General features: G+C 34.5%; 3 protein-coding genes across 8 annotated transcripts in view; 1 reads left to right on the top strand and 2 right to left on the bottom strand.

Annotated features, from left to right (window-relative positions):
• Positions 1-69: 69 nt before the first annotated feature.
• Positions 70-5,016, bottom strand: LOC138322313 (uncharacterized). Its single transcript, XM_069266349.1, has 7 exons — positions 4,862-5,016; positions 2,579-3,209; positions 2,195-2,252; positions 1,539-1,588; positions 1,167-1,244; positions 399-593; positions 70-81 (listed from the first exon to the last, which is right to left on the bottom strand). Exons 2-7 carry the CDS (start codon positions 3,086-3,088, stop codon positions 70-72), a joined length of 903 nt encoding a protein of 300 aa, XP_069122450.1. The 5' UTR covers positions 3,089-3,209; positions 4,862-5,016.
• Positions 5,017-7,819: 2,803 nt separating this feature from the next.
• On the top strand, positions 7,820-19,353 carry LOC138321759 (E3 ubiquitin-protein ligase RLIM-like). The gene is made up of 7 exons (XM_069265704.1): positions 7,820-7,877; positions 11,046-11,382; positions 12,224-12,677; positions 13,666-13,787; positions 14,264-14,350; positions 15,336-15,575; positions 16,043-19,353. The coding sequence occupies exons 2-7, from the start codon at positions 11,092-11,094 to the stop codon at positions 16,088-16,090; spliced, it is 1,242 nt and encodes a 413-aa protein (XP_069121805.1). The 5' UTR covers positions 7,820-7,877; positions 11,046-11,091; the 3' UTR covers positions 16,091-19,353.
• A 603-nt stretch (positions 19,354-19,956) lies between these two features.
• Positions 19,957-24,740, bottom strand: part of LOC138321758 (synaptotagmin-1-like) — a 176,165-nt gene continuing 171,381 nt past the window's right edge. For 5 of the 6 annotated variants that reach the window (XM_069265700.1, XM_069265698.1, XM_069265702.1 and 2 more), the window contains one exon: positions 19,957-24,312. In XM_069265700.1, coding sequence (XP_069121801.1) covers positions 24,008-24,312 — 305 coding nt within the window. In that variant the 3' untranslated portion in view covers positions 19,957-24,007. The remainder of the gene's footprint in view (positions 24,313-24,740) is intronic. The other variant, XM_069265701.1, reaches the window with a different exon arrangement.

Raw genomic sequence — 24,740 nt, 5'->3', positions numbered from 1 at the left:
CAAATGGAGACATGGTAAGGTTTTGAGACCTCCCCCTAACTACTACACAACAGACATTGATACACACCTTTAACCAGTTGTCTATACAATTTTGGTGATACATATATGGAGACATGGTAAGGTTTTGAGACCTCCCCCTAACTACTACACAACAGACATTGATACAAACCTTTAACCAGTTGTCTATACAATTTTGGTGATACAAATGGAGACATGGTAAGGTTTTGAGACCTCCCCCTAACTACTACACGACAGACATTGATACACAACCTATACAATTTTGTGATACATATGAGACATGTAAGGTTTTGAGATCTATACAACATTTGGTGATACATAACAGATACAATTTTGGTGATCATGGAACGGTAAGTTTTGAGACCTCCCCTAACTACTACACAAGACCTCTTTGGTGATAATATGAGACCTTCGCTAAATGTGGAGAGACATATACGACATTCATGATCCGTTTTCTGAGACATAGCTCCGTGTGTGTCTTTCTTGAAAGCATGTGCAGGGAGATCGTCTATAACATCCTGCGTTACTCCATTGCCCTTGACATTGCCTATCTGTTCTGCCAGCTCCCAAAGGGCCTATGTAAAAATGAGACATCATATTCTATTCAGCTGTTCAATACAAGTTTGTGATGTGAACAATAAATTGTATTTATTAATGATACGATAAATCAACTTTCTTTTGTCACTATTAAACTTTGTGATGTCCGTTTCAATATAAGTTGGTGAAGATTAGCAATTGTGGATATCAAATGGAATGGACATTCCTATCAATATATTAATGATGTAGATATTAATCAGTGGCCATGAAAGTAAATTGCATGAAACTTAAAGTGGTTTACAATACCATAATTAACTCAATAAACATGAGATCTGCCATTTTAAGGTCTCAAGTTCACTAATTTCACTCTTTATTATATATTTTGAATTTTTAAAATTTGAATCCTTTTGGAAATTAACTTCTTGCTTAATAAATGCAATAATTTTGAAAACAATTGAAAATATATTTTAAGGATGGCCTTAAATCAGAGTATGATCCAGCCCTCCCATATCTCTTACATAGTCTTTCTTGTCTGATGCACAATAATATGGGAAAATATAAAACCATTTTTAAGATAAACAAAACAATAAACACAATTGAATAATACAAACCTCATAATCATTTAAATCTACATCTTCTTGTGGCAACATGTGTCTTGGAAATAAATCATTTCTCATCATAAATCCAAACTACAAAATACAAAATAGCATTCAATTACAATAATCATTATCGCAAAAAGTTTTCGTCAATATGAAACATTAGCTTTTTTCTTTCTCTAACCATTACATGACGGTACATTAAACTCTTCAATTCAGTCATTCATTTTCTGTCTCTCTTCATTTGTCCTGTTGAAGGGATTTACAAATAATTCTATATGTACTACTAAAGTGATTAATAGGTTTAGCATACATTATCTTAATTGGTAAATATCATTCAAAGAATAATTAATTGAAAAAATTATCCCTCTATTAATTCCCACTTACATTTGGTCGCTGTAAATCATGTCTAGGAAGATGATGGAAGTGACGGGGGCCTGTCAAAAAAATTAAATGTTTGTCTTTAAAACTATTTTCTCTCAAAAAAAATACTAACTTTATTTGTATATCACAGACTTACCCACTTTTTTGGGTAAGTATCGATTGTTATGTCGGGTTTTTGTGAATACAATGTCACATTTTTCAAAGAAAACAGCATAATTTTCACTCACAAAATGCTGACATCATAATATTGATAACTATACTCTCACAAGAACATTGTTTAATCCATCAGATGGGGGCATTAGTACCTTTCTAATTATATATAACTTTAACTCCTCCTCCAGAAAAATGGAGAAGGTTATAGAAGGGGGGAGAGCTAATTATAGTGAACAAAGTACATTGTTTTTGTTTTATTAGTTTCACTTCCTATTAACAGCCAGGGTCATGTAAGGACGTGACAGGTTTGTTGGTGGAGGAAAGCCGGAGTACCCGGAGAAAAACCACTAACCAGCGGTCAGTACCTGGCAACTGGCCCACATGGGATTCGAACCCGCATCCCAGAGTTGGAGGGCTTGTGGTTATATGTCGAGACATCTTAACAACTCGGCCACCGCGGCAAAAACAAAGTACATGTACATGTACCGTATATGTTTTGTACTTACCACGAATGCTTACTGGTATATCTGATTCAGGAGGGCTCAAGGTGGGGTCAAACAGGCGCTGTCAAAAATCAACAGAACCAAAATGATATAAATATTCTTAAACCTAGTCATCATCATCAAATCTATTGATGATATGTACAAGTGTATAGTACTCTCAAACTGTAGAAAATCTAACATGTTCTAAAGTTACACAAACCTTATTTTGACAACATTGTCAGGGACACAAGTGATCATTGTATTTAAATTAAGTCTCCTATGAGACCACCTCTGTATAAAAATTTCTTCCCCTGATTTCGGTCTGTACGTACCAACAAAGTAAAATGAAAGGAAGTATGTCTGGTAGATCAAAATGGAAAAAACATGAAAGCACATTGATACACTTACACGGGAGCCAGAATTAGGAGGGAATAGAAATTGTCTTGGGGGTCTGTTACGTTGTGGAGGTTCTCTTCGAGGAAGTGTAGGGGGACGAGAGGCCCTACTTTGTGACTGTTGATGTTCTTCTTCCTCGAATAATTTCTGCGCCAATGCAGCATCCTCACTTTCCTGAGTAAATTTCAGCTGTTCCTCCAGCTGAAGAGCAATTCTTTCATCATCCTGTAAACTGAACAAATCTTCATGATGGCCATGGAGGCCTGTGGCTTGCTCCATATAGCCAATTTCATCAGCGTCAACATCAGGACTTAAATCCTGCACAATTGGCCGTTCATAGTCTGGTGACTGAGAGAAAGGGTCTGGAGAAAGTTGATCGAGGTGTAGAGAACCAGAATCAACGTCATCTGAAACTTCACTTTGTTGTAGCTGCCAAGCTAAATGTGCATCTGGATCAGTTTCGTCCCCTTGTTCGAACTCTTCTAGTTGAAGTTTTCTTGCGATTTCTGCATCTGTAGCCATTATTAGTAACACAGAGTTTGTCTAGATAAACAAACATATACACAGTTTGTGTCTCATAGTCGAGTTTCTAGTGTCTGATGTTACCAAAAGTATGGAACTCTATAATGGAAAATCTGCTATCCTGAAAAAAGAAAAAAAATCTAACTTTAATTTTACATTATTGTTTGGTTAAGTTCATGTAATAAAATCCTTGTTATTTTCTCATATTGATACCAGTCTCATTGAGGCATACCACCCAATGCAATTGTCTCCCGACACTGGCCATGGCTCGGACCATCGGACTGATTACCCATCCAAGAGTAAGGCCGTGCTTAACATTGTTTAACTATATGATAGTGTTTCCCACAGCCTGGATTAGCATGGCGCCGCCCGTACCCTTTTTTACCTGACGCCATGCCCCTATAACCTAATGCCCTGCCCTGTTTGTCCCAAGTACACTTTTACTAAAGTACCACTCTGCCAACACCCCTGTGGCCCTAATGGTAAATAGATACTGACACTCATTTGCATGAAGCTGTGTAGATGAGAATAGTGTCCGAATATCATAGTCAAAACAAGGTTGAGCGCAGACTGCCCTTGGATATAGGTGACCACTGCATTTGTTTAAGCCCCCAGGACTCGGCATGTTACATTTGATGGCAGCCAACAGACTTGGGATTCTGTAGCGTGTCCTCAGACAGCACAACAAACACAATGTTGGGGACTATTAGTGTGGTGAGATGGCACCGCTATTATATATAACATTAGGGACACAGTGTTGTGTGAGCTACATGTAAGGATATGACAGGTTGAACCCAATTAAAGCTTTCGGGGGCGAAGTGTGGGGAGAGAGGTAATGTAAGTGGTAATACATGAATATGGGTATTTCAGCCACATAGTCCAATAGCTAGCTTTTGTGGCTGAATGCTTGTGAGGATGAGTGTCGTCAGTAGAGCTTCAACTTCGAGCACAGAGTGTGACCACACCATTGGTATGTATGAGCCCGGTCTTTGGCACATTACAATAAAATTTTGGCAATACTTTTGCTAAATCTATAGGTGAGTTAACGTTACTATTATTCAAGGATTTATAAGTGAGAAGGATTCGTGTCTGTCTCTTTACATTACTAAACACCACGCGAGACGCCTATGAACCGGGAATAAAAACCGTTTTTCTCAACAAATACTTGTCTTATCGAGTCAAACGAAACACCATTGTAAAGTTTATTAAATTTCATGACGTATATTACTTGCTTTAAAGACGGAATATTTAGAGGATATGTCTTAAACTTTCGTTAAAAAAGATCGCCAGCTCATGAAATGACGGCCCCGCTTCAGAAAAAAAGACGGTAACCATCGCACCCGCAAGCTACATCAAAGGCTGCGCCGGCGGATATCAAAGGAAAATCAGTCGTCGCCCAACGTCACGTTCAGTGCACAAACACAAAAGCGCCTGCCTTGGACTGCCCCGAAACCCAATGTGACTTATCCTTCTCATGTACGTCCTTGCTATTATTGTATATTTTTAGAACAGAGATTGACTTTGACATGTTCATATTTAGACACAATATATTCGTGATATTGTAGTCTATTCTATATTATTTGTTTTGTTAAGATATGTTACGAATTAAGTACAGAGCAAATATCTTTATCTTAGGTTCGATCAAGTGTAAGAATCGGCGAAAAGACCCTGACGTCCGACTTGTGATCGTAAACAAACAATACATCATGATCAGTACATTGGTCAATATTTTGTGTCGATGGTAAAGGCCTACTTCCTGATAAATATACATACCTTCTTTTTTTTGATGCTGTGATGTTCAACGTTCGTTCCAGAACGTAATAAAACATTTATAAAATGTTTAATTCGGTTACACGGTAACAGCACATTCTATTTGCATGACATCGTACCTACTTACATTACAAATTATTTTCTTCCGGTTTACGGACGGTGTCATAAAAAGGGGAGACTACTCTGATGTAAATCGAAAACGAAAGTAGAAACAATCTTATTCCCGACGTTATGTTTACCGTAAGATATATCTAAATTTTTTCCCCATCTTTTTGTGATTAATTAAACTTACTTATTAAGATGAGTGTCTTATTTGAATATTCATATTTATGTGTCACCTGTTTACCTTTCATCATATTTAAAGTTAACAGGGAAGTCCATTACAAATGTATATTTATTGGTCATGATTGGTTTCCTCCAGTTAGAAACATATGCATGTAATTCCTCTTTTCACAACGATATATCTATAAACTAAATCGCATCTGCAGACAAATTCAGTTCGTTAAGGGAGTTGGGGAGGTAAACTATGGGCTGCATGAATCACTTGCATCCTCATCCTATTTTTATAACTACATGTAATCATCAAAATGACGGGAAATCACCCAGAAATATTGAAATGTGTCATATAACAATAGTAGTTGTTTACTTTATCATTAGGTTGCTGTACTTCATTCCATATAGGGCGTAGTGCCACGGATTTTTTTCGTGGCGGAATTATTCTAAAAATATATATATATATCTTGAAGTAATGGGAATGGTGTAAAGTAAGTAACTTTTGTAAATGAAGAAAAACACTAATTCGTCTGTTTTTGATACATAAAAATACCGTTTATCGGCGATGGAGCATCTTTAAAATATATGCACCGCACAAAAAATTAAAACATTGTATTCTATTATTTTTTTGTCATAATATTAAATATCACATATAAAATTGTAATCTCGACTTTCCTAAGTTTTGCACTAAAAGAAACCTCACTCATTATAAGATACCAACCATGCATTTTCTATGCATATACCATGGAAAGCAATCTAGCAATTATTTCCTTATTACATGTTTCTGTACAGCCGCGTAATCACGACGTCATCAGTATAACATTTATTTCAAAAAGTCACGTGTTCTTCTGTCAGGAAATAAAACATACTTATATATTTATATACATGTTCATAAAATGTACTTCCTATACAGATTTTTTTATCAAAATATCATCTGATTTATAAATATTTGACATTGATTTTCTGTACAGTATTTACTGCCCGGGATTTCAAAATTTCATGCAGCTACAAAGGTATTCAGTGGTGCCATCGGAAGTGCTTTCTATTATATTAAAGGCCCACTCCCTTTCCGAAAAGGCTTTTAATTTTTAAAATGGGAATGTAAAACAAGATCGATATTTTTGTAGAGTCTTAAAGATTATTAACTTACCGTTAATACTACATTTATCATCACCTTCTGAACGATTTAATCAAGATAAATAAAATGTTTATTTTCATAACGCGGGTCGTATTATGTTTCCCGCCGTCGTCCTAAATACCGCGCGGTAGTTGACTATCACTGCGCCAGACGGCAAAACAGCGAATTGACTCTCCACTGTTTTCATGTATTACGCAGGAAATCTTGCATACGTTTGGTGTCGTAATCATATTTTAGGTCATCGGTATGCATTTTCTGATGTTATTAATGTTTATTAAGAAACCTTTCTATTTTGCTCCAGAAAGGTAATGGGCCTTTAAATTAATAGTTTTATTATATTATGAATTTTATTGTAAATTGGCGAAATATTATCCCCTTTTCCACTCTTTGTTATATAGAAATTAGCAATACAGTTTACATTTTGTTCCCCTCATGACCCATGTCTTTATCTTTATATAAAAAAATATAATCTTATATTGTACATTCATATTTATGTAAATATTTAATGCCAGGAAAATGCTCCCTACATGTGACAACTTGTGCAATCCTGGATGTATCCTCGATATTCCAGGGGTTACTTTCACTGTCGTTATATACATCACTAGACTATCTTAAAGTAAAATTGAAGTCAGTTCAAGAGAAACAACATCCTCGATACTCCAGGGATTCCGATCACTTACAATCTCTACACCCCTGGACTATCTCATAGTAAAACTGGAAGCAACAGAATAGAACAGGTAATTTGGTCATTTGATGTACATCAAAAGAGGCGTATAACGGTACACTGTGGTTGACTGTGTGACTTTAATGCCTGTGTCGCTCTACCTATAGTCCTCAAAGGAAATCTTTGCTAGCCTGTGATTGGTCAAATGTTCCCCCTGAACTGTCCTCAATTTCACTATGAGATAGTCGGGGTGAAGAGATCGTAAGTGATCGGAACCCCTGGAGAATCGAGGATGGAGAAACAACTGGTCAACTAACGTACAGGTCCGATGAGAGTTCCTTAAATTTAATGCACACCAAAAGAATCGAATAACGGTAACTGACTGTTTTGCTTTGTAGTTGGGCGTCGTTCTCCTTGTAATCTTCAAATGGAATCTATGCAGGCTCGTGACTGGTCAGCTTTTTTTCTTGGATTGCATGGAATTTACAATGAGATAGCCCAGGGGTGCGGACAACGGCAGTGAAAGTATCCTCTGGAGTATCGAGGAGGTCCAGGGTTTGACTATGTAAGGAGGTGGCTTAATAAACTATTACAACTTTTGCCAAATTCCTTTGGTTTAAAAAATATTTAATGTCAAGATCGTTATTATATAAGGACAATAAAACCGATAGTCTTTGTGAATTTTCAGAATTTTTTTATTATTATTTTATTATTTTTTATTGCTACCATCCCAGACTTGTTATGTATTTTTGTAATATTTCGTGTTAGATGATTTAACAGAAAATCGCAACACCTCAAGGAAATTTCCGGCTACTTTCGGAAATCAGATTTCCGAAGATTGCCGGAAAATGTCAGACATACACATGTCTCATGGGCCTTTTGCCAGTTCTAGAGTTGCCTCCCCTTAATTCAAAGATGGCTGCCCATAGAAGTCGACCTGGAAGGTAAACTTGGAAATAATGAGAATGCTTTTAATGGTTTATTATTTTTGGATACATGTTTGGTTTTATATACCACATCATCGATACTAATTCTACTATTTGGAGGATTGAAAACACGCTCTTTTGACATTTAGTGGACAGAAAAGGACCGTAAAGATTTCGTTTCTAATGACGCTATTTGGCACCAGAGATTTGACATTTCGGATCACAAAATTGTGTCAATGTTTTTACTTTTATAATTCAGTGAATGTGAGTTTTCTCTGTCGTGAGACTTCCTTCAAGTAAATGAAACAGCGAATTGACAAAACTTTAATTGCTCATCAACTGATTCTGGTGATACATTTGTATTAATTAAACAACGAATTAATTTTAATGTTTTAGTTTTTGATGTTATAACAATTTTGAACTTACTTTGTTCCTAGGAGTAGTCTACGGCAATTACTGTATAGCTTGTTGTATATGTTGATGGTTCATGGGTATGGACATTTTAGCTGCATAGTCAAACAGCTAGTTTTTGTGGCTGCATATGAGTGTCGCTATATACATATTTTTTGTATCAATTGTAATGAAGCAATGTCGAGGATGGCCTGCTGTTGAATGGATGACTGTTCGGTTGGTTCAGGGTCGAGGTTGGCCTGCTTTTGAATTGATGATTTTTCTGTTTGGTTTTTGCTCTGCACTGGGCAGTTTACACAATGTTTATGCACAGTCTACCTTTTATATAGACTAGTGAACTGGTCAACGATAATCGATTCTGTCCAATTCCGCTACACTCCTGTATCCCTTTTCAAAGTCTTCGTCCTCGAAGACATACAATACCCTTATACGACCACCGTGGGTATTTTATTTGGGCGCCAAGTTTGTAACAGGGGGGGGGGGGGGGGGGGGGGGGAAATATAGCTGCCAGGACCAGGATTTGAACCCAGGACCTCCTAACATGAGCCAAATGCTTTTCTGCTGAGCTACCTGGTCATCGAAGATTGACTCACTCTAATCCCGCAACATCTTTATGTTCTACAATATTTCCATTTGCTCAGAACTGACACTTTCAGTGATTTTTCAGGGTATTTCGGGAAAAAGGTTTTTGTAACAAATTGGGAATTTTTAATTGCAAAAAGAGCAGTTTTGGGAAAAAGTTACCCATTACTGAACATGGTATAATAAGTGATCAGATATTGTAAAACAGTAAACTGTTTCATTTTATCAAAAGGTGACGACCATAACAACAGTTTCAGAGTAGTTTGTTCTTAGATTAAACAATGAGAGGAGAGAATTTCGGGTTTTGTTTGTTTTTCAGTTATTTGATTTGGGAATTTTTAATTGTAATTGGGAAAAAAATAGGGGGGGTTTGGCTTTGGGAATGGGGTCGTTTACCGACCTCAGTTATATAAGGAGAAAAATCACAGACTTTATAACCTTTACCAACTATAAAAGGGAATTTATGAGATCATAATTTTCCTATAACTCCCATTGGTTTAACTGATATGTATAACATGTAATGTGACGTTGTTCTGAACAAAATTATGACGTAATAACACATGCACATTTTTTGTGTGTACTTACATGTTACTGGAATGAAAAACACCAATATTTGTGGTTATGATTTTGAAATATTGAATAAGGCCTAAAAAAAATATATGTATGTTTCAGGTACCCCTACCTACCCTAGTTTTTACTTCAGACCCTAGCTATTTTATCACTCTTTTTCAAAACAAAAATGTTGTGTATGAAGTTTTCAACTTAGATTTTTACGCATGCTTTAAGTTTATCCTGATAAAGTTATTACTAATATGGTACCGTAATGAGAAATAAAAGACTTCTAGCCAGCCTAAAGCCTGAAAGACAACTTACATGTATCATTAAATTACTTTTTAATGTAGTTATAAAGCCACTCAACCCCTCTCCCACCCCTCCTAAAAAATAAAAGAATAAAATAAAAAAATCCAAACCGATCTACCCTATTTTTTTCAGTCATGTAACCCGAAACATTCATATAATTTTTTTTGGCCTAACCTAAATGTGGAACATATTTATTAAAATGTTGGAAGTGCACTGATGATTTTATGTTTTTTTCCATGGACTTTTTTTTTTTTACCGCGAATGACGTTGAGAGTTCTTATGACATCAGAGGTACTTATGATGTCACAAAATGAGGCTCTACTGACTGGGGCAGCGGGGAATTTGATTTCGGTAATAGGGAATACAGTGTACATTTCAGGTTGGCTTAAAAATAACAGAAAACGGAAATACAATGTACATGCATTAACTTGCCTTCTTAGGGATTTATCGTCCTATAATTCTCCCAAAATTCCAGATTTATTAATCATAATGCGCTAAAGCGCATTGTTAAATTTGTCTGCGATTCTGGGAGAATTTTTGGACCATAAATCCTCCAAGAAGGCAATTTAATGCTTAAGGTAGCTCCATACTTTTGGGAAAACCCATGTCATATTTTTCTAACAGGTCTTATTTTCTTGCATTTTTCATGTAGATTTCAAATCTGTAAAGAAAAATGGGTGTTCTTGAACTACTTTTTGAGATATTTGAGCTTGAAATATGCCATCCATGTAAATTTGCTGGCTGAAAATAGAAAAATTCATAAAATTATGTTTTCTGTAATATTAGGGTGAATGTAGTCTCGATCCTGTTGATTTTTTGTCCTAAATTTCTAACGATAGAAAAATATACAAAACTTTTGTTCTTTTACAAATGCTAACTAATTTTCTTTATTTCCCAGGATCCTTTCTATATGTAATTATTATGTTTTGCCTTATTTTCGCCCCTTAAAAATCAATGAATAGACCAAAAAGGAAATGAAAACCCATTTCAATTTCACAATATTTGTATATTATATGCCCAAGGTAATATATTTTTCAAATATCCTATAAAAACATGGGGTCCTTGATTAAATTTTCACAATTTTATAAGCTTGAAGTTTGTAACTCTCAACCCTACCCCCATTTCATTCAGTAATATGATGGGTCATATTTGACTATTTTTTGATTCGCACAGTTTGCTACGCGGATTCACACAGTTTGCAAACAAAATTTCTTTCATACCCCAATGAAATTAAAAAATAGTGACTTCAATGCTTAATTGAAAAATTAAAAAAAGTATGAATATAATGTTAAAATATTGCACATATTGAGTTTTGTCCTTTATCATTTTTAGACATCTGAAGATGCTTAACAAATAAAGGCAGCTATAGTTGTGAAAAATGGACAGTGAAGAACCTGCTGTTCGTCCTAAGACTGGCCAAAGCAACAGGCCATACAGTGTGTCGAAGGATGAAGCATACGCACGTATGTTACAGAGGGAGGAAGATTCCTTAGCAATGAACTCTGATGAAGATTTTGCAAGGCAACTTCAAGAAGAGCTTAACATGGAAGAGAGAAGAAAATTTCGCGAATCAATGTCCAATCGTCTGCCAATGAGGGCTATGACTCCAATCACACAACTGTTTAGCACACTGGTGGGCAGACGTTTGAATCCAAACATCTCAGATGAGGTAAAGACAATATGATAATACATATGAAATTTAAAGTCATTTACAGGACAAATATGTCATGAAATATCAAAAAGACTGTTATCATATTTGCCTCAGTGGATGCCCCTGTCCCTCTGAGTGCCCATCTCCCCTTCTGAAGCCTCAATTACACTTACCTTAAAGTAAATGCATGCCAAAAATATAATAACCAATATCTTTCTATTTGATTTCTTTCGCAAATTGATTTTTGGCTTACTTTGTGAAATTTTAAAGGGTAGTCCAAATTTAGTCCGTATTTCATTCAATTATTCAAGAACTTATTGTGTTGAATACAGTTTTACATCTCGATGCTGTATGTAACAAAGGTTGTGGGTTGTGTAGCAAATTTTTGTTATTTTATGGAACCACAAAAATAAAAAAAAATATTGACATTGATTCTGTTGTCGTGATACCCGACTATCGTGCATATCACCATCCACAAAATGATTTGGAATTTCTACACCCCACAAACATTTCATGTGCACTGTAGAAATACTTTTATATTTTACTACCTATCTACCCCTGATTTGATTCTGATCTGTCAGAGTTACTTCCCTTCGCTTTACTCTGTCAGTACCGACGGAGTGAAACAAAGGGAAGTAACTCTTGATAGATCAGAATGTCCGGATTCAAAATTTTTGCATTACCTGCTTGAATTTTTTTATGCCACCACTGTGAGATAAGAATACAGTACTGTTACCTATGTCCCATCCCTTACTGTCCTGTCTCAATTTCTTGTGGAAGATTGAGTCATTTGTGTCTTGCAGACAAAGGTTGAAAATATTAACCCCACCAAACCTTTAATTTTTTTTTTCTTAATTAGGAGAGTGACAATGAAAACAATTCAGAGGAGAATGACAATAGTGATTCTGATTCAACACTGTCTGGCGCCACCGCTTCCACTACTAGTAATGTCAGTACTGCGACAGGAATTTCAGAGCGAAGGGGATCAAATACAACCACATCGCCGAGGTCAGGGGTGACCACTAGAGGGCGGAATCGGGGGACAACAAGACCAACAAGAGGCCTACATGGCATGCGTCCGACAGAGACAGGCGTCACGGACAGGTCCACGACAGGCCCAACGAGAGGAAGGGGAGTAACTCGGGGGACAAGTAGGGGTCGACGGGGTCAAGTAACGGGTAGAGGAGCTACGGCGACTAGTAGAAGTAGTAGAAGTACCCAGGGGGCAAGTTCAAGTACAGAAAATAACGAATCAGCAGAAACCAGGATCACTGGGAATCGAAGGTCTATACCACGGAGCATGGAGCCTATAGGTCAGTATGTGTAAATGTGCTGTTGAGGTTGTCACAGGTAACACATGTCATGAACTCACCACTCTTGAAGACACATTTGATTCAAAGGCTGGAACAGTTCATTATAAATTTACAGGGGTGCATGTGTTAAAGGGAAACACTTATATTCACACAGAAATACAATTTCTTTGTAAATTACAAGATTATGAATTAATTTGATAGGTAAAAAAAGAAAAAGAAGTGATTTGCATCAGTTTGTGTACATGAATTTGAATCAGTGTTTCAATATGTACAGGTGTACTCTGAAAGAAGCACCATTATCAATATCAAAGCCATATATCACGTTGACTTCAATTGGAATGAACTGCGTATTCCTTATTTGTCTATTACAGAGTTATCTGTTCTTGTGGGAAGGTAAAATTGTGATGTCATGTGTTTGAGAACATAACATCATATTTTTCAAGGAATATTAGGTCAAATTGCACAAAAAAGATTTATGTAACAATCAGTATTCTCCCTTAAGATTTTTTTGCAGCTGGTTCTAAGGACCGGCTGACCCTTAAAGTTACTGGTTCTGACTAAAAGTTACTGGTCCTAGACTCCTTACAAAGTGAAAATCCATCCTTGTAGTTTATAGTAAAGAAATAGTTAAACTAAAGAAAATATCCACATACTGTTTTAATAATGGTGCTCCCAACAAAGTTGACTGAAAACCAGAATATTATGAAAATTTGTACCTTTCTACAATACTACTGCCATTTTTGTTTTGTATATCCTCTATCTGGACCAAAAACTTGCCTGTCAAAGGACCAGTTACATGACAAAAATTATCTGCCCCACTATAAAGTTGCCGGTCACGAGCAGACGGACAGGCCGTAATTTCGAACGCTGGTAACAATCAACCTATGCTCAAGAGCAGATAACTCTATAATAGCTAGCTAGGTGAAGACAAATTTCTTTCTCTTGTGTCTTGTCCTGTGTATTTACATACTTATAATTTTGATTATAGCTCCACCACTGTCACTTGCCATAAATCAGCCGGAGCTTCCCGATGGAGAAATGGAGCCGGAAATAATACTTCTGGACCGGGGCGAATCTGAAGATCCAGACGATAGATATGTTCGCATAATGGTAAAAAATTAATTTTAACACCAAATAATTTATTTTTTTGTTTTCATACTAAATCTGGCTTTCTTATTGGCCTATAGTTTTTTTTTGCATACCACTATGGAAAAAAAATAATCTGAGGATGGGATGAAATCCTGACGTTATCATGAAGTCACAATAGAGACGTTGATGTTGCATATTGATTCAGAGAAAGAATCTATTGAAAAATCGATACTGTTTAAATATTTTAAAATTTAATTATAAATTTTGAAACATAAATAACTGCAATACCTATTTTTAAAGTGTTTCACTTTAACATAGTAAGCATCATTGGAAACCCAAGATTCACCGCTCGTATGTTTAAATTAACATTAGAGCAGTGACTTTTGGGTTTCCCATGATGCACTTTTAGAAGCAAAACGAATGAAGATAATATTACACAACATATGCGTTATCATTCCATGCAGAATTGAACTTTCCAATTTTTTTCCTTATTACAGAGAGACCCTATACTACTGTTAATGTTCTTAATGGGCCGAGCACCACATCTGATGGTGCCTGACGATGTTGATGCAAACGATTATGAGGTAAATACATTATTACATAGTTTTCTAAACATTGCTGTTTACTCTTAGTTTGTACTAGTATCTCCAGAATACATTTGACTTTTTTAAACATTGTTGGTTTTCACTCTTAGTTTGTCTCTCAGAGAGAGGGAGAGCTAATAGAATTTCTCAAGCATTTCATTGCTTGTCAGTATTAAAATGCTATCATACCGTACAATTGATAATAATTCTTGACTTTGATTTGGCAACAATATATATATATATATATATATATATATCAGATATTACATGAGTATTCATTTCATATGAGATTTTATGAAATGAGTTTAAGAAGTTTTTATTTTTCCGAGCATTGGCAAGCAAAAATTAAAACTTCGAGACGAGTTTCATTAATTCTTGTATGAAATGAACACAAATTTAAGAGACTTTTTATCACATAACTACAAATACCTACATAAAAAAGAATATTTCACGTCAAAATGTATTCGGAAAATCCAGCAGAAGCTGCCATTTTGTTCTGCTGTCCTTGTAATCCTGATGTCATTTTATTGTTTCTGTCTGACGTCACAATGAATTTCTAGCCAATGAAAATCGCCCCAGGTCATATTACACTAGGAACATATGCAAAAATATTACACGATCAAAATCATTGGTTATCAGGCAGATTATGTGATAAATAAATATATAATTTGTATAGGTTAAATATGTCATTCATTATGTTAGTAGCAACTGTTGGAACTTTTAATAACGAGAGCGTTGATTGTGGAAGAGGTTATTGGGCTATGTACACATGCATACAATATAATTTGTAGTGGTATATAAATCACTTGTTATGTTGGTAAGAACTGTTAGGACATGGGACGGATGTTGATTTCTTGTTTAGACCTATATATAAACACACAAAAAACTTTATTTTAGAGAAATAGATATTTATTTTCCTTGAATTCATTAAAATTGAGTTTTCCACCATTAAGGAGATAATACACATATTGATCATTTTGTTCAGTCCCTTTGGCAGCTGGCTGAAGAAGTCGGGGAGGTAAAGAGTCGGGGTCTGGAAGACAAGGATCTGAAATCCCTAACCTGTCGACTGTACAATAAACGGACCAAGGTTTCCAGTGCTGGTGAGAGTCAGGCTGAGTGTCGTGTTTGTCTCACCAGCTACACGGCTGGAGACAGTATCTGTACGCTGCCCTGTAAGGGTAAACACGAGTTTCATGAGAAGTGTGTAAAAGAATGGCTGAAGGTAAGTAGATCTTTTTTTATACATTATAAACTTCAATTTTGAATCGATTTTTGTATATTTTGGACATAACATTTGAATGCCAAATGTCATTTTTTCTAAACATTTTTTTTTTTACATTTTAATTTTAAATGTGTCAATTTCTTGTCTGTTTCCACTTCTTTGTAAAACATTTATTTAACAGAGTGTGCATGTATAGGGAGTGAATGCAGTAGCAGCCAATAAATACTTTATATTGTCTTGAAAAATTTATGGAAATTATTGTCTAGTCTTGTCTTGAATAATTTACCTTCAGAGAAAAAAAAGTTAACCTAAATAACATCTAGTATGTATGTAGTTTTGTAACATTTATAAATTAGGCGCTTTCTTTATTGTGATTTCCATACATTACAGTGGATGAATAAAAAACAGTCATCACTAAAGTAGGACTAATTTTAAATTTTATGATTTCTTTTTTAATCTTTTTTCAGCGAAATGCCTCCTGCCCTATCTGTCGATTTGAGCTAAAGAAGAGTTAGCACCAAGATAGAAACAAATAACTCAATTTAGTAGTGTGATGCCAATACAGGATACTAGTAAGATCTGTTATTACGTTTGCCAAAGTTTTTAAACACAACTTTCTAGTGAATGTTAGAAGTTTAATCTAATATTATCATGTATCTATTCTATTTATATTTAAATGAGTGTTCATTTCATATGAGATTTTAAATTATGAAAACTTTGAGACATCATTTCATAAAATTTTGTATGAAACGAACACATATTTAAAATACTTTTTATTACATAGTTACAAAAAACTACATTTTGTAGAATTGAAGTTAAGGCAATGTGATGCATGTGTGAACAATTCAGTTCTATCTACATATGTATAAAGAAGGGTCCCTCAGTCAGTGTTTACTTGTGTATCATCCGTCCATTTAGCCAGCGATTTTGTACCTCGTGTTTTCTATCAGAAGTATTACACAATCAATTTGTTTCTCAGAGTTTTACATACAACTCTTATTAACATAAGAGTAAATAGTATTGTCTGTGATATTTTAAATCCAATGACTCAATATAATGTCATTAATTTTTAAGTTGTTTTTTTAATATTTTTTTTTGTGTTATCATAAATTAAATATACCAAGTTGCATGGAATACAATATTTTTTCTTTCTTTTTTTCATATAAAGATTAAATAAATGTCATGCAATTGCTTTAACCTTTTCATTGTTGGTCATTGGTGTAAGACTTTTTAAATTTACAACTTAGAGAATTGTTTGCTTTGAGTTTGAATGCACTACCAATATATATTATTATATGAATACAATGTACAAGATGAAGAACAAGTATATAATGTTGTTTCTAAGCATTCAGTACCAGGTATACATGTACAAATCTAATGTTGTGTTCATGTATAGATTCATAATTTTAGTATCATTAATTTTTTCTTCTTGACTGAATGAAAAGATCAACCATCAATATCCGTCCCATTTACCTTTGTGAAGATTGATAATTTTATCTTGTATAGAGAAGGTTCTGTCTTGTTTCCTTTCCTTAATATTTGTAGGTCGATAATATAAGTAGGTCCTGTGTCTCGTTTCCTTCCTCCTTTTTGTAGGTCGATAATATAAGTAGGTCCTGTGTCTCGTTTCCTTCCCCATTTTGTAGGCTAGTTATCTTCATGTATAGATATATAGAATAGGTCCTACCTCTGTCACATGATTTCACTATTTCATTACTACGGCAAGATATTTAGATACTGGATTTTTCCAAATCTAATTAAAATTAGACTTGTTATTCCGCTTCACTACGATGCTCTACGATATACAATGTATTAGAGCATATTTTAAAGTATCATAGTCGAGCGGAATTACAAGTCTAATTTTAACTAGATTTGAGTTTTTTCTCAGCCATACAATGAAATGTCACCAGTATAGCTATGAGTGATTTCTTTGTCAAACTCTAGGTTATGTCTGATTGCATATATGCTAACCTTTTGAACTGGAAGTATTTGATACTATAACAGTGTTTTACATCCAAACCGTCAATGAAAAGATATCTTTATCAAACCTGCTGGAGGAGCTATTGAACAAGTCCGATTTTGTGAATGAAGCGTTACGCCAACTAAACAACCCAGCACATTACCTACAAAAAAACTTTCGGCCACCATTGACTTCTTTCTCAAACCTTTAGCACAGAAAGTAACGTCCTACCTTCAAGATACAGGTCATTTTCTCAGTAAACTAAATGATCTAGGAAACATTCCATCCAATAGTATCCTAGTTACAGCCGATGTTTCGGCTCTATATACGTCGATACCGCATCGCAAAGGAATCTTAACAGCGAAAAGCGCGTTGGAATCTAGAGAGGACCTGTCGACAACCACTTGGATACTCTTAAGGTTTTTGCACTTTATACTTACCTGCAATTGTTTTGAATTCAATCATCAGCACTATTTACAAATCCAAGGTACTAGTATGGGTACGATCTGCGCGCCGAACTATGCCATTATCTTTATGGATCATTTGGAAACTGCCTTTTTACGCACACAACCCTTGTTACCCCTCGTATGGTGGCGTTATATAGATGACATATTTCTTATCTGGACTCATGATAGCGGGTCCCTTGACTCATTTATGAGTGCCCTAAACAAATTCCATCTCACCATCACCTACGAAACCAGTGAAAGCCGTATCCACGTCCCTGACACAATCATCACCAAACTAGATGACAGAATTCTCCAAACGTCTCTATACTCTAAACCCATGGATGCGCATTTGTTAATTCTTACACTACAACTCGTGCCATCCATCTCATCAAATCAAAAGTATACCATATAGTCAACCCTTAGAATCTGCTGCATTTGCAGTTCTTTGCCAGAATACGACAAACATTGCCAGAACCTGTGTACCCATTTTCGGGCCCATGGGTACCCTAACCAACTCCTTTCCACAGCGATCAACCGATGGCGGTGTGCCTCGCCATCCGAAACATGTAAACCAAATAAAAGTTTTGTACGGAATCGTTGGTGTTGATGCTCCATCCCATTTCCAGTGTTTTACATCGTATATATTGACATGACGTCTTCAGTTTTGCCCTGTGGTCAAGATGCTTCTTAAAACAACCTACTTTTAATTCTTTTATTTTGTGGGGAGAAAATTAATCAAACTCCATTATGAATATCTCAAACTTATAAGATTTTGGCAGTTCACCACTTGGCAAGCCTTGCCCTCATCAGCCAAAATCTTTGCCAAAGTAGATGTTGATAATTAATTTGGGTATCTGATATATCTATTTTTGTTCTATGAGAAAATAAAAGCCAAAATAAAACATATATCCTTTTACCAGATAAAGCTAGTATCAAAATGTGTATAATAAAATAAAATCAAAAGATTTTAAGTAAAGGAAGCAATATTATAAGTTTAGTAATGAAATATCTTTAAGTTTGTAGACTTTTTTCCCCATTTGTTAGATTACATAAATGTCTTATATTTTCATTCATTTATATCCTATTTATTATGCATATTCTGTGAATAATTCCATGAAATACTGTTGTGAATTTGTTTTTATTATTGTCGTGATAGAGAAAAGAAAATCTATATTTTTGCTACAGCTGTTTGTGAAGTTTTCTTTATGAGTTGATATCTGTGATTGATCCTTTGTTGGTTGTTCACACATTACACAATTTTATATGTATGTTGTACCTATATTTATATACAGTATATACATATATAGCTGTGCACAATGCTATGTGTATGGATCTGTTATCTAAAAAATAAATCTTCGTTGGTGTGTTAAAACAGTTTTTGTTTTCTTTTTATTAAAATAAGATTTTCATCACCCTTTCAAATTCATACCAGTAGGTATATAAATTACAGGAGAAGGCCAGCAAAAAATTAGTACATGTAGTGGTACTCAAGAGGCTAAAACTGTCCCCCTACATAGATATATCCCCTCCCTTTTTAATAAAGGGACATCACTCTAAAGTAAGTGGAGCTTTCTTGTTGAGATATAAATTATGTAGAAGGATTATTGTAGAAGTTTTATTGAAATACTTCTAGTTGTTTAAGAGGAGTAGATGTACATGATTTATCATTTTGTCACAAAGGAGCAAAACTAAGACAAAAGGCGGAGGTATATTGTGTTCCAATATAAATTGCACACATCTACACTGTATAAGGATTATTGCTAATATGTTACGTTGAAATCCCTCCAGTAGTTAAGGAGAAGTAGTAGGTCGATCATTATGCCTATACACAGATGGATGAAGTACAAACAACCTGCATCTAGCATACACCATAATGGAGGCATACATCATAGATACCGGTTACCTGTCACTGTCGTTTTTATCCACCATGCATATAAATTATGCCGACAACAAAAAATAGCCAGGAAAAATAAGCAAGTGTTAAAACTTTTATTGACAAATAATTCATGTAAATCTCAGGCCCCAGGAAGTTCACATTGACGGACCGCACACAAGGTACAAATTCATATCAATTCTACACAATTATATAGATCCTGTTTTATCGTGGCTCTGGTATAAAATAAATCTACACGTTACATTGACACATTAGCTAACAGGACTTGTCATACAAGGCTTGGATGGACAGTAAAAATGGACATTTATAATTAATGTTGGAATGGAAATATTCATTAAGGGCAGGGTGGTTTTGTAGAGCAACAGAGGATAGACAATCTTCTTCTACGACTCAGCATTTATTTAACACACACATTCTTGGATTCACAGCAACAAATGGGTAGAAAAAACATGGCTACATGTTTATGTATATAATGTTACAAAAATGGAATGATTTCATATAATGATATGGTGTTGGTTTAACATCAAGTAAGGGATAACACAGAATGGTACAAACGCAAATATTGCAGCATATAGGAGTTGCCTCCCTTCTCCTGTACATGGCAAACATTTGAGATCAAGAATGAAGAGATTTTTCATGAAGCAATCTTTTATCATTATTTTGTCATAATGTTATCTGAGAAAAACTCATTACAGTCCTGGTTTTGTTCAGCTGTTTAGTATATATAAAAATGACTTTGCGAATTTGTTTTTCTGGTGAAATATACTTTCACCATATAGCGTAAATCATATACATAAAATGCATATGTATTCTCTAATTCAAATGTTATTATATTAAAAACTTTGAGTTTATTAAAATTGAATATTGTTGTTTTAAAATTAAATTCATAAAATATTTGACCTAAAAAAATTTGGCTTTATAATAACAACCAGTTATAGGTAGGAACTCATTATATTGGTTGTATTTGTAAACATAAGATTAAATACGATAAAAAAATTATTTATCAGGGCACAGATGTCTAAAATATTTTAACTACTACATAGCTGATTTCCTGGATAAACTTAATATGAATGTGAAACCTTAAATCTGAAAGCTCACAAACGGGTAAAGTAAACTCACTGTAACAGATAAATATGTATCATGTATGAAATTATTTCTACAGAATTCCAAGTTAAAAGACAGTTATACACCAATTTCATTTTGTTACTACAACTTTATCAGTCAATATTTGAATTAACTGATTGTTCTTTACCTATTACAACACATGGGTACCACACAGTTATCTGTATATGTCTGACCTTTACCTGCACAACATACAATTTCAACAAAGGCCTTTAACTTTCATAAGCCCATGTTTATAGCTACAACATACAGATATTTCACACTTTCTATCCATATACACAAAAAGAAGCAAAGCACATATAGACAATAGATGAGGATATAGCATCATATGAGTATGGTATTATATAAAAACATATATATTTTCCATAAATTATTTTCAATGGGAAAATATATCCCTGACCGTAACATCCAGGGATATGTATATATCTATTCCAGGGATAATTACAACACTGTACATAAAACATCTGTTTTAAAAGGTTTACTTTTACACTACTGGAAGGAAAAGTTTTTTGGTGTTGTAACTTATATACTTTTGTAACCAATTTTCTTTCGCATGCAATTTATTTTTGCGAATTTAGCAAATTACGATCTACGTCATATTGTTGATCGGAATTTCCATTCAATTTTTTAATCCGCGAATTTTAATCTTTGTAAGCGTGTTTCAAAATGAAAATCGCAAAAGGAAGTTGGTTAATTTTTACTCCAGTTCAGTATCCATTGCTTCTACAGCTAATGAGGATGATCAAAACTGAAAGCAGTACTGTGAAGAATTGAGAAAACTGAAGATACTTAATTCATGTTGTTTCAAAAACGAGGAATTGCATGGTTTCAGCTTGATCATTGTGTCACACCATTTCCATTTTACAGGATTAATTTAGAATCAAAGTTGGTAAATCTTAACGAAAAGTTTAAAGTAAAAGAAGTATTAGGTTTAATCCTACTTCTATTTCCTTGTAATGTGGATGCTTGATAGCAATAATCCCAACTACATCGACACAGCTAACCACTTTCAAAGCGTTTTCCACCAAATTGTTCAATTTTTGGCACAATTAGTTAAGAAAAATATTCTTAGAAAAGCAAATATACCACTACCAATAAACAGTGTAACCTTTCAAAACCGGTCCTTGTCTAATCCGGATTCCTGTATTTACTGAATTTCTTTATCTAGCATTTCACTTCTTAATTATATTAATTAAAACCTGTATAATCCAGAAACCTGTTTTTGTCAACCAAATATGCTGGTCCTGATGATATCCAGTTTAGAGAAGGTATACATGTACTGTACATGTATTTGTGAAGCTGAAAAAGAAATTTGACCTCTATGAAATCTATGAACGCATTTTTGTGAGTATATATGTTCATATCCTTTAACCTTCTATATGTATTACAATTATCTGAAATGATTCAAGTACTATACATATATATGCCGTCAACTTATATAGGTTTTTGCCTTAAATAATCACTCAGAAATTTCAGATTTTAAATTTTGATAAATAAAGGTCACTTTAAACTATGGTTATTGTAGGTAGGTAAGTGTAAATAGTTTGTAAAATGATAAAGATTCTAAAAAATATACCTGGTGATCCAGAGAATCAATTCACTACATAATCTCATCTTTGAAGAAGTAAAAAAAAAAAAATTATGAATCATTGAATTAATATTGAACATTTTTCACAGATTTGATAATACATGAGAATACAGCGTATTTTTTATGAACATCAATCGTTAAAATGAAAAGTATATTTCGTATGTATCCATTATCTTTACACTGTATGAGTTATTTCTTAAAGATTTTTACATCACTCAGACCTGATTTACAATTAAAAGCAAGGCAACAATAAAATAATTTTAAAATAAAAATAAAATAATATAAGATTTTCTCGTATGTGGATATGAAGTTGTTAATTCTCCATACTCAAATCTAACTCAGTTTGCCTCCTTAACAATAAAACTAGCCTGGGCCTTTTTCGATTATACGGTTTGACTGGTTGGACTAAGTTGTTTCATTTATTAATTAAAGTCAGACCTGGGAATTTTACATTGTTTTGGGATGAGCCTAAGCAAAGCCCTCACAGGCCTATATCAAAAACTGCAGGTCCGTCAAGATTTATACTTGAAATAATGACTTTAACCAACGCTCGAACCGGTTGTTCCGAATTAACGAAAATGGCCCTGGTTTCTGAAAATGATGTTCAAATTTTACAGAGATAATGGCAGTTTTGTTGATGTCATGATACGGTATTGCATTGGTAGCCATGTAATACAGCTACTGATGATATATATATTGCACAAGATAAAATGGTAGGAATGAGAGAACAAAATGTGTTTCATTTCAAGGAAAAATGTTTCAGTTAGTATCAACCAGATTGTTTTGTAAAATTTCTATGCATCTCTTGAGATTTATCAAAGATGCTACACCGCTGACAAATGGTATTTTTTCGCAATCAAAAACAGCAGCAGACGAATAAGTATTTTTGTTCTGTTTCTTTCTTTACACCATATTACCAGCATTGAAATGTATTTTTGTGTTCATTAGACTCATATGTGCATGACTAAAGATCAGTAATTATTCATATAATGAGTATTATTTATTCTTAGTCGATGGTGGAGCATCTTTAACCTTCACCATATATTATTTTGTCTCCGAAGACGATTTTCTTTGAAAATGAAAACCTAACAACCTTGAACAGGTATCACAGTGTTAATCGTGATCGTTTCAAATATGTTTAGGTGATGCGACTTTTTTATCATTTAAAAGTACAAATTTTGTAGATAATACATCAATAGGAAAATAATTTCTAATCAAAATATTTGAAATGGGTTGAATTGAAGTATCTATCATTGTATATACCATTATAAGTCATACTTAAGTGTTCTGCAATGTTGCTACAAGTGAAGGAATGGAGTTATAGTTATACGTGTGTCATGTATCTAAACCATTAATATACCCTAAAGTCACTGTAAACATGGATTGAATGGGATGTCCGGTAGTTACTATGGATACCTAAGGTCAGAGCGGAGACAACGGGTGCCAGCGAGCCGTCGCACTTTTACACGATATCAAATCATTCCAGTGAACCCGCTCATCACCCTCGGAATCGTTCCCAATCCTTATACGCCCAATAAGATTGTCATTTCCGAGCTTGTTTTCATGGCACACGATCATTTCCATGGAGAGGTGACGCAGTGTTTCTCGACTCACACTAAACACAAGAGCCTCGTTCCATGTCGGGTTTTGTGATTGGTGAATTACAGACGTCTTCTTCTTCTTCACACGTTTACCCTTGTGGAGTATGGACACCTTCACATAAGCATCTATAGAGAAAGCAAACAAATCTGTATTCAATCCCTATAACAATCACAATGGTTAATTCAGATTATACTGAAAATACATTGTAACATAAATTCACCCATTCAAATATTAAACATGAGGCCCAGAGGGCCTGTATCGCTCACCTGGTTTGTAATCCCAAATCATGTTCTGAATACAGGTTCATTGTTACAATCCATGTAGAACTCTATCACTAGTGGCAATTTAAAGATTAACCTCTATTTCCCTTATTGGGCCCTGCCCCTCTGCCAACAGGAGGTCAGAGCCAAAATTTATACAAACTCTATTCCCCTTTCCACAAGGGACATTTTGGCCAAATTTGGTTACAATCCAAGTAGAACTGTATGACCAGTAGTGATTTAAAGGATTTATCTCTATTTACCCTATTGGGCCCCACCCCTACTGCTCCGAG

This window comes from Argopecten irradians, chromosome 4, assembly GCF_041381155.1.
Source record: "Argopecten irradians isolate NY chromosome 4, Ai_NY, whole genome shotgun sequence".
Lineage (NCBI taxonomy): Eukaryota > Metazoa > Mollusca > Bivalvia > Pectinida > Pectinidae > Argopecten > Argopecten irradians.
The sequence above is the reverse complement of the archived record's forward strand: the minus strand, read 5'-3'. Positions and strand labels throughout refer to the sequence as shown.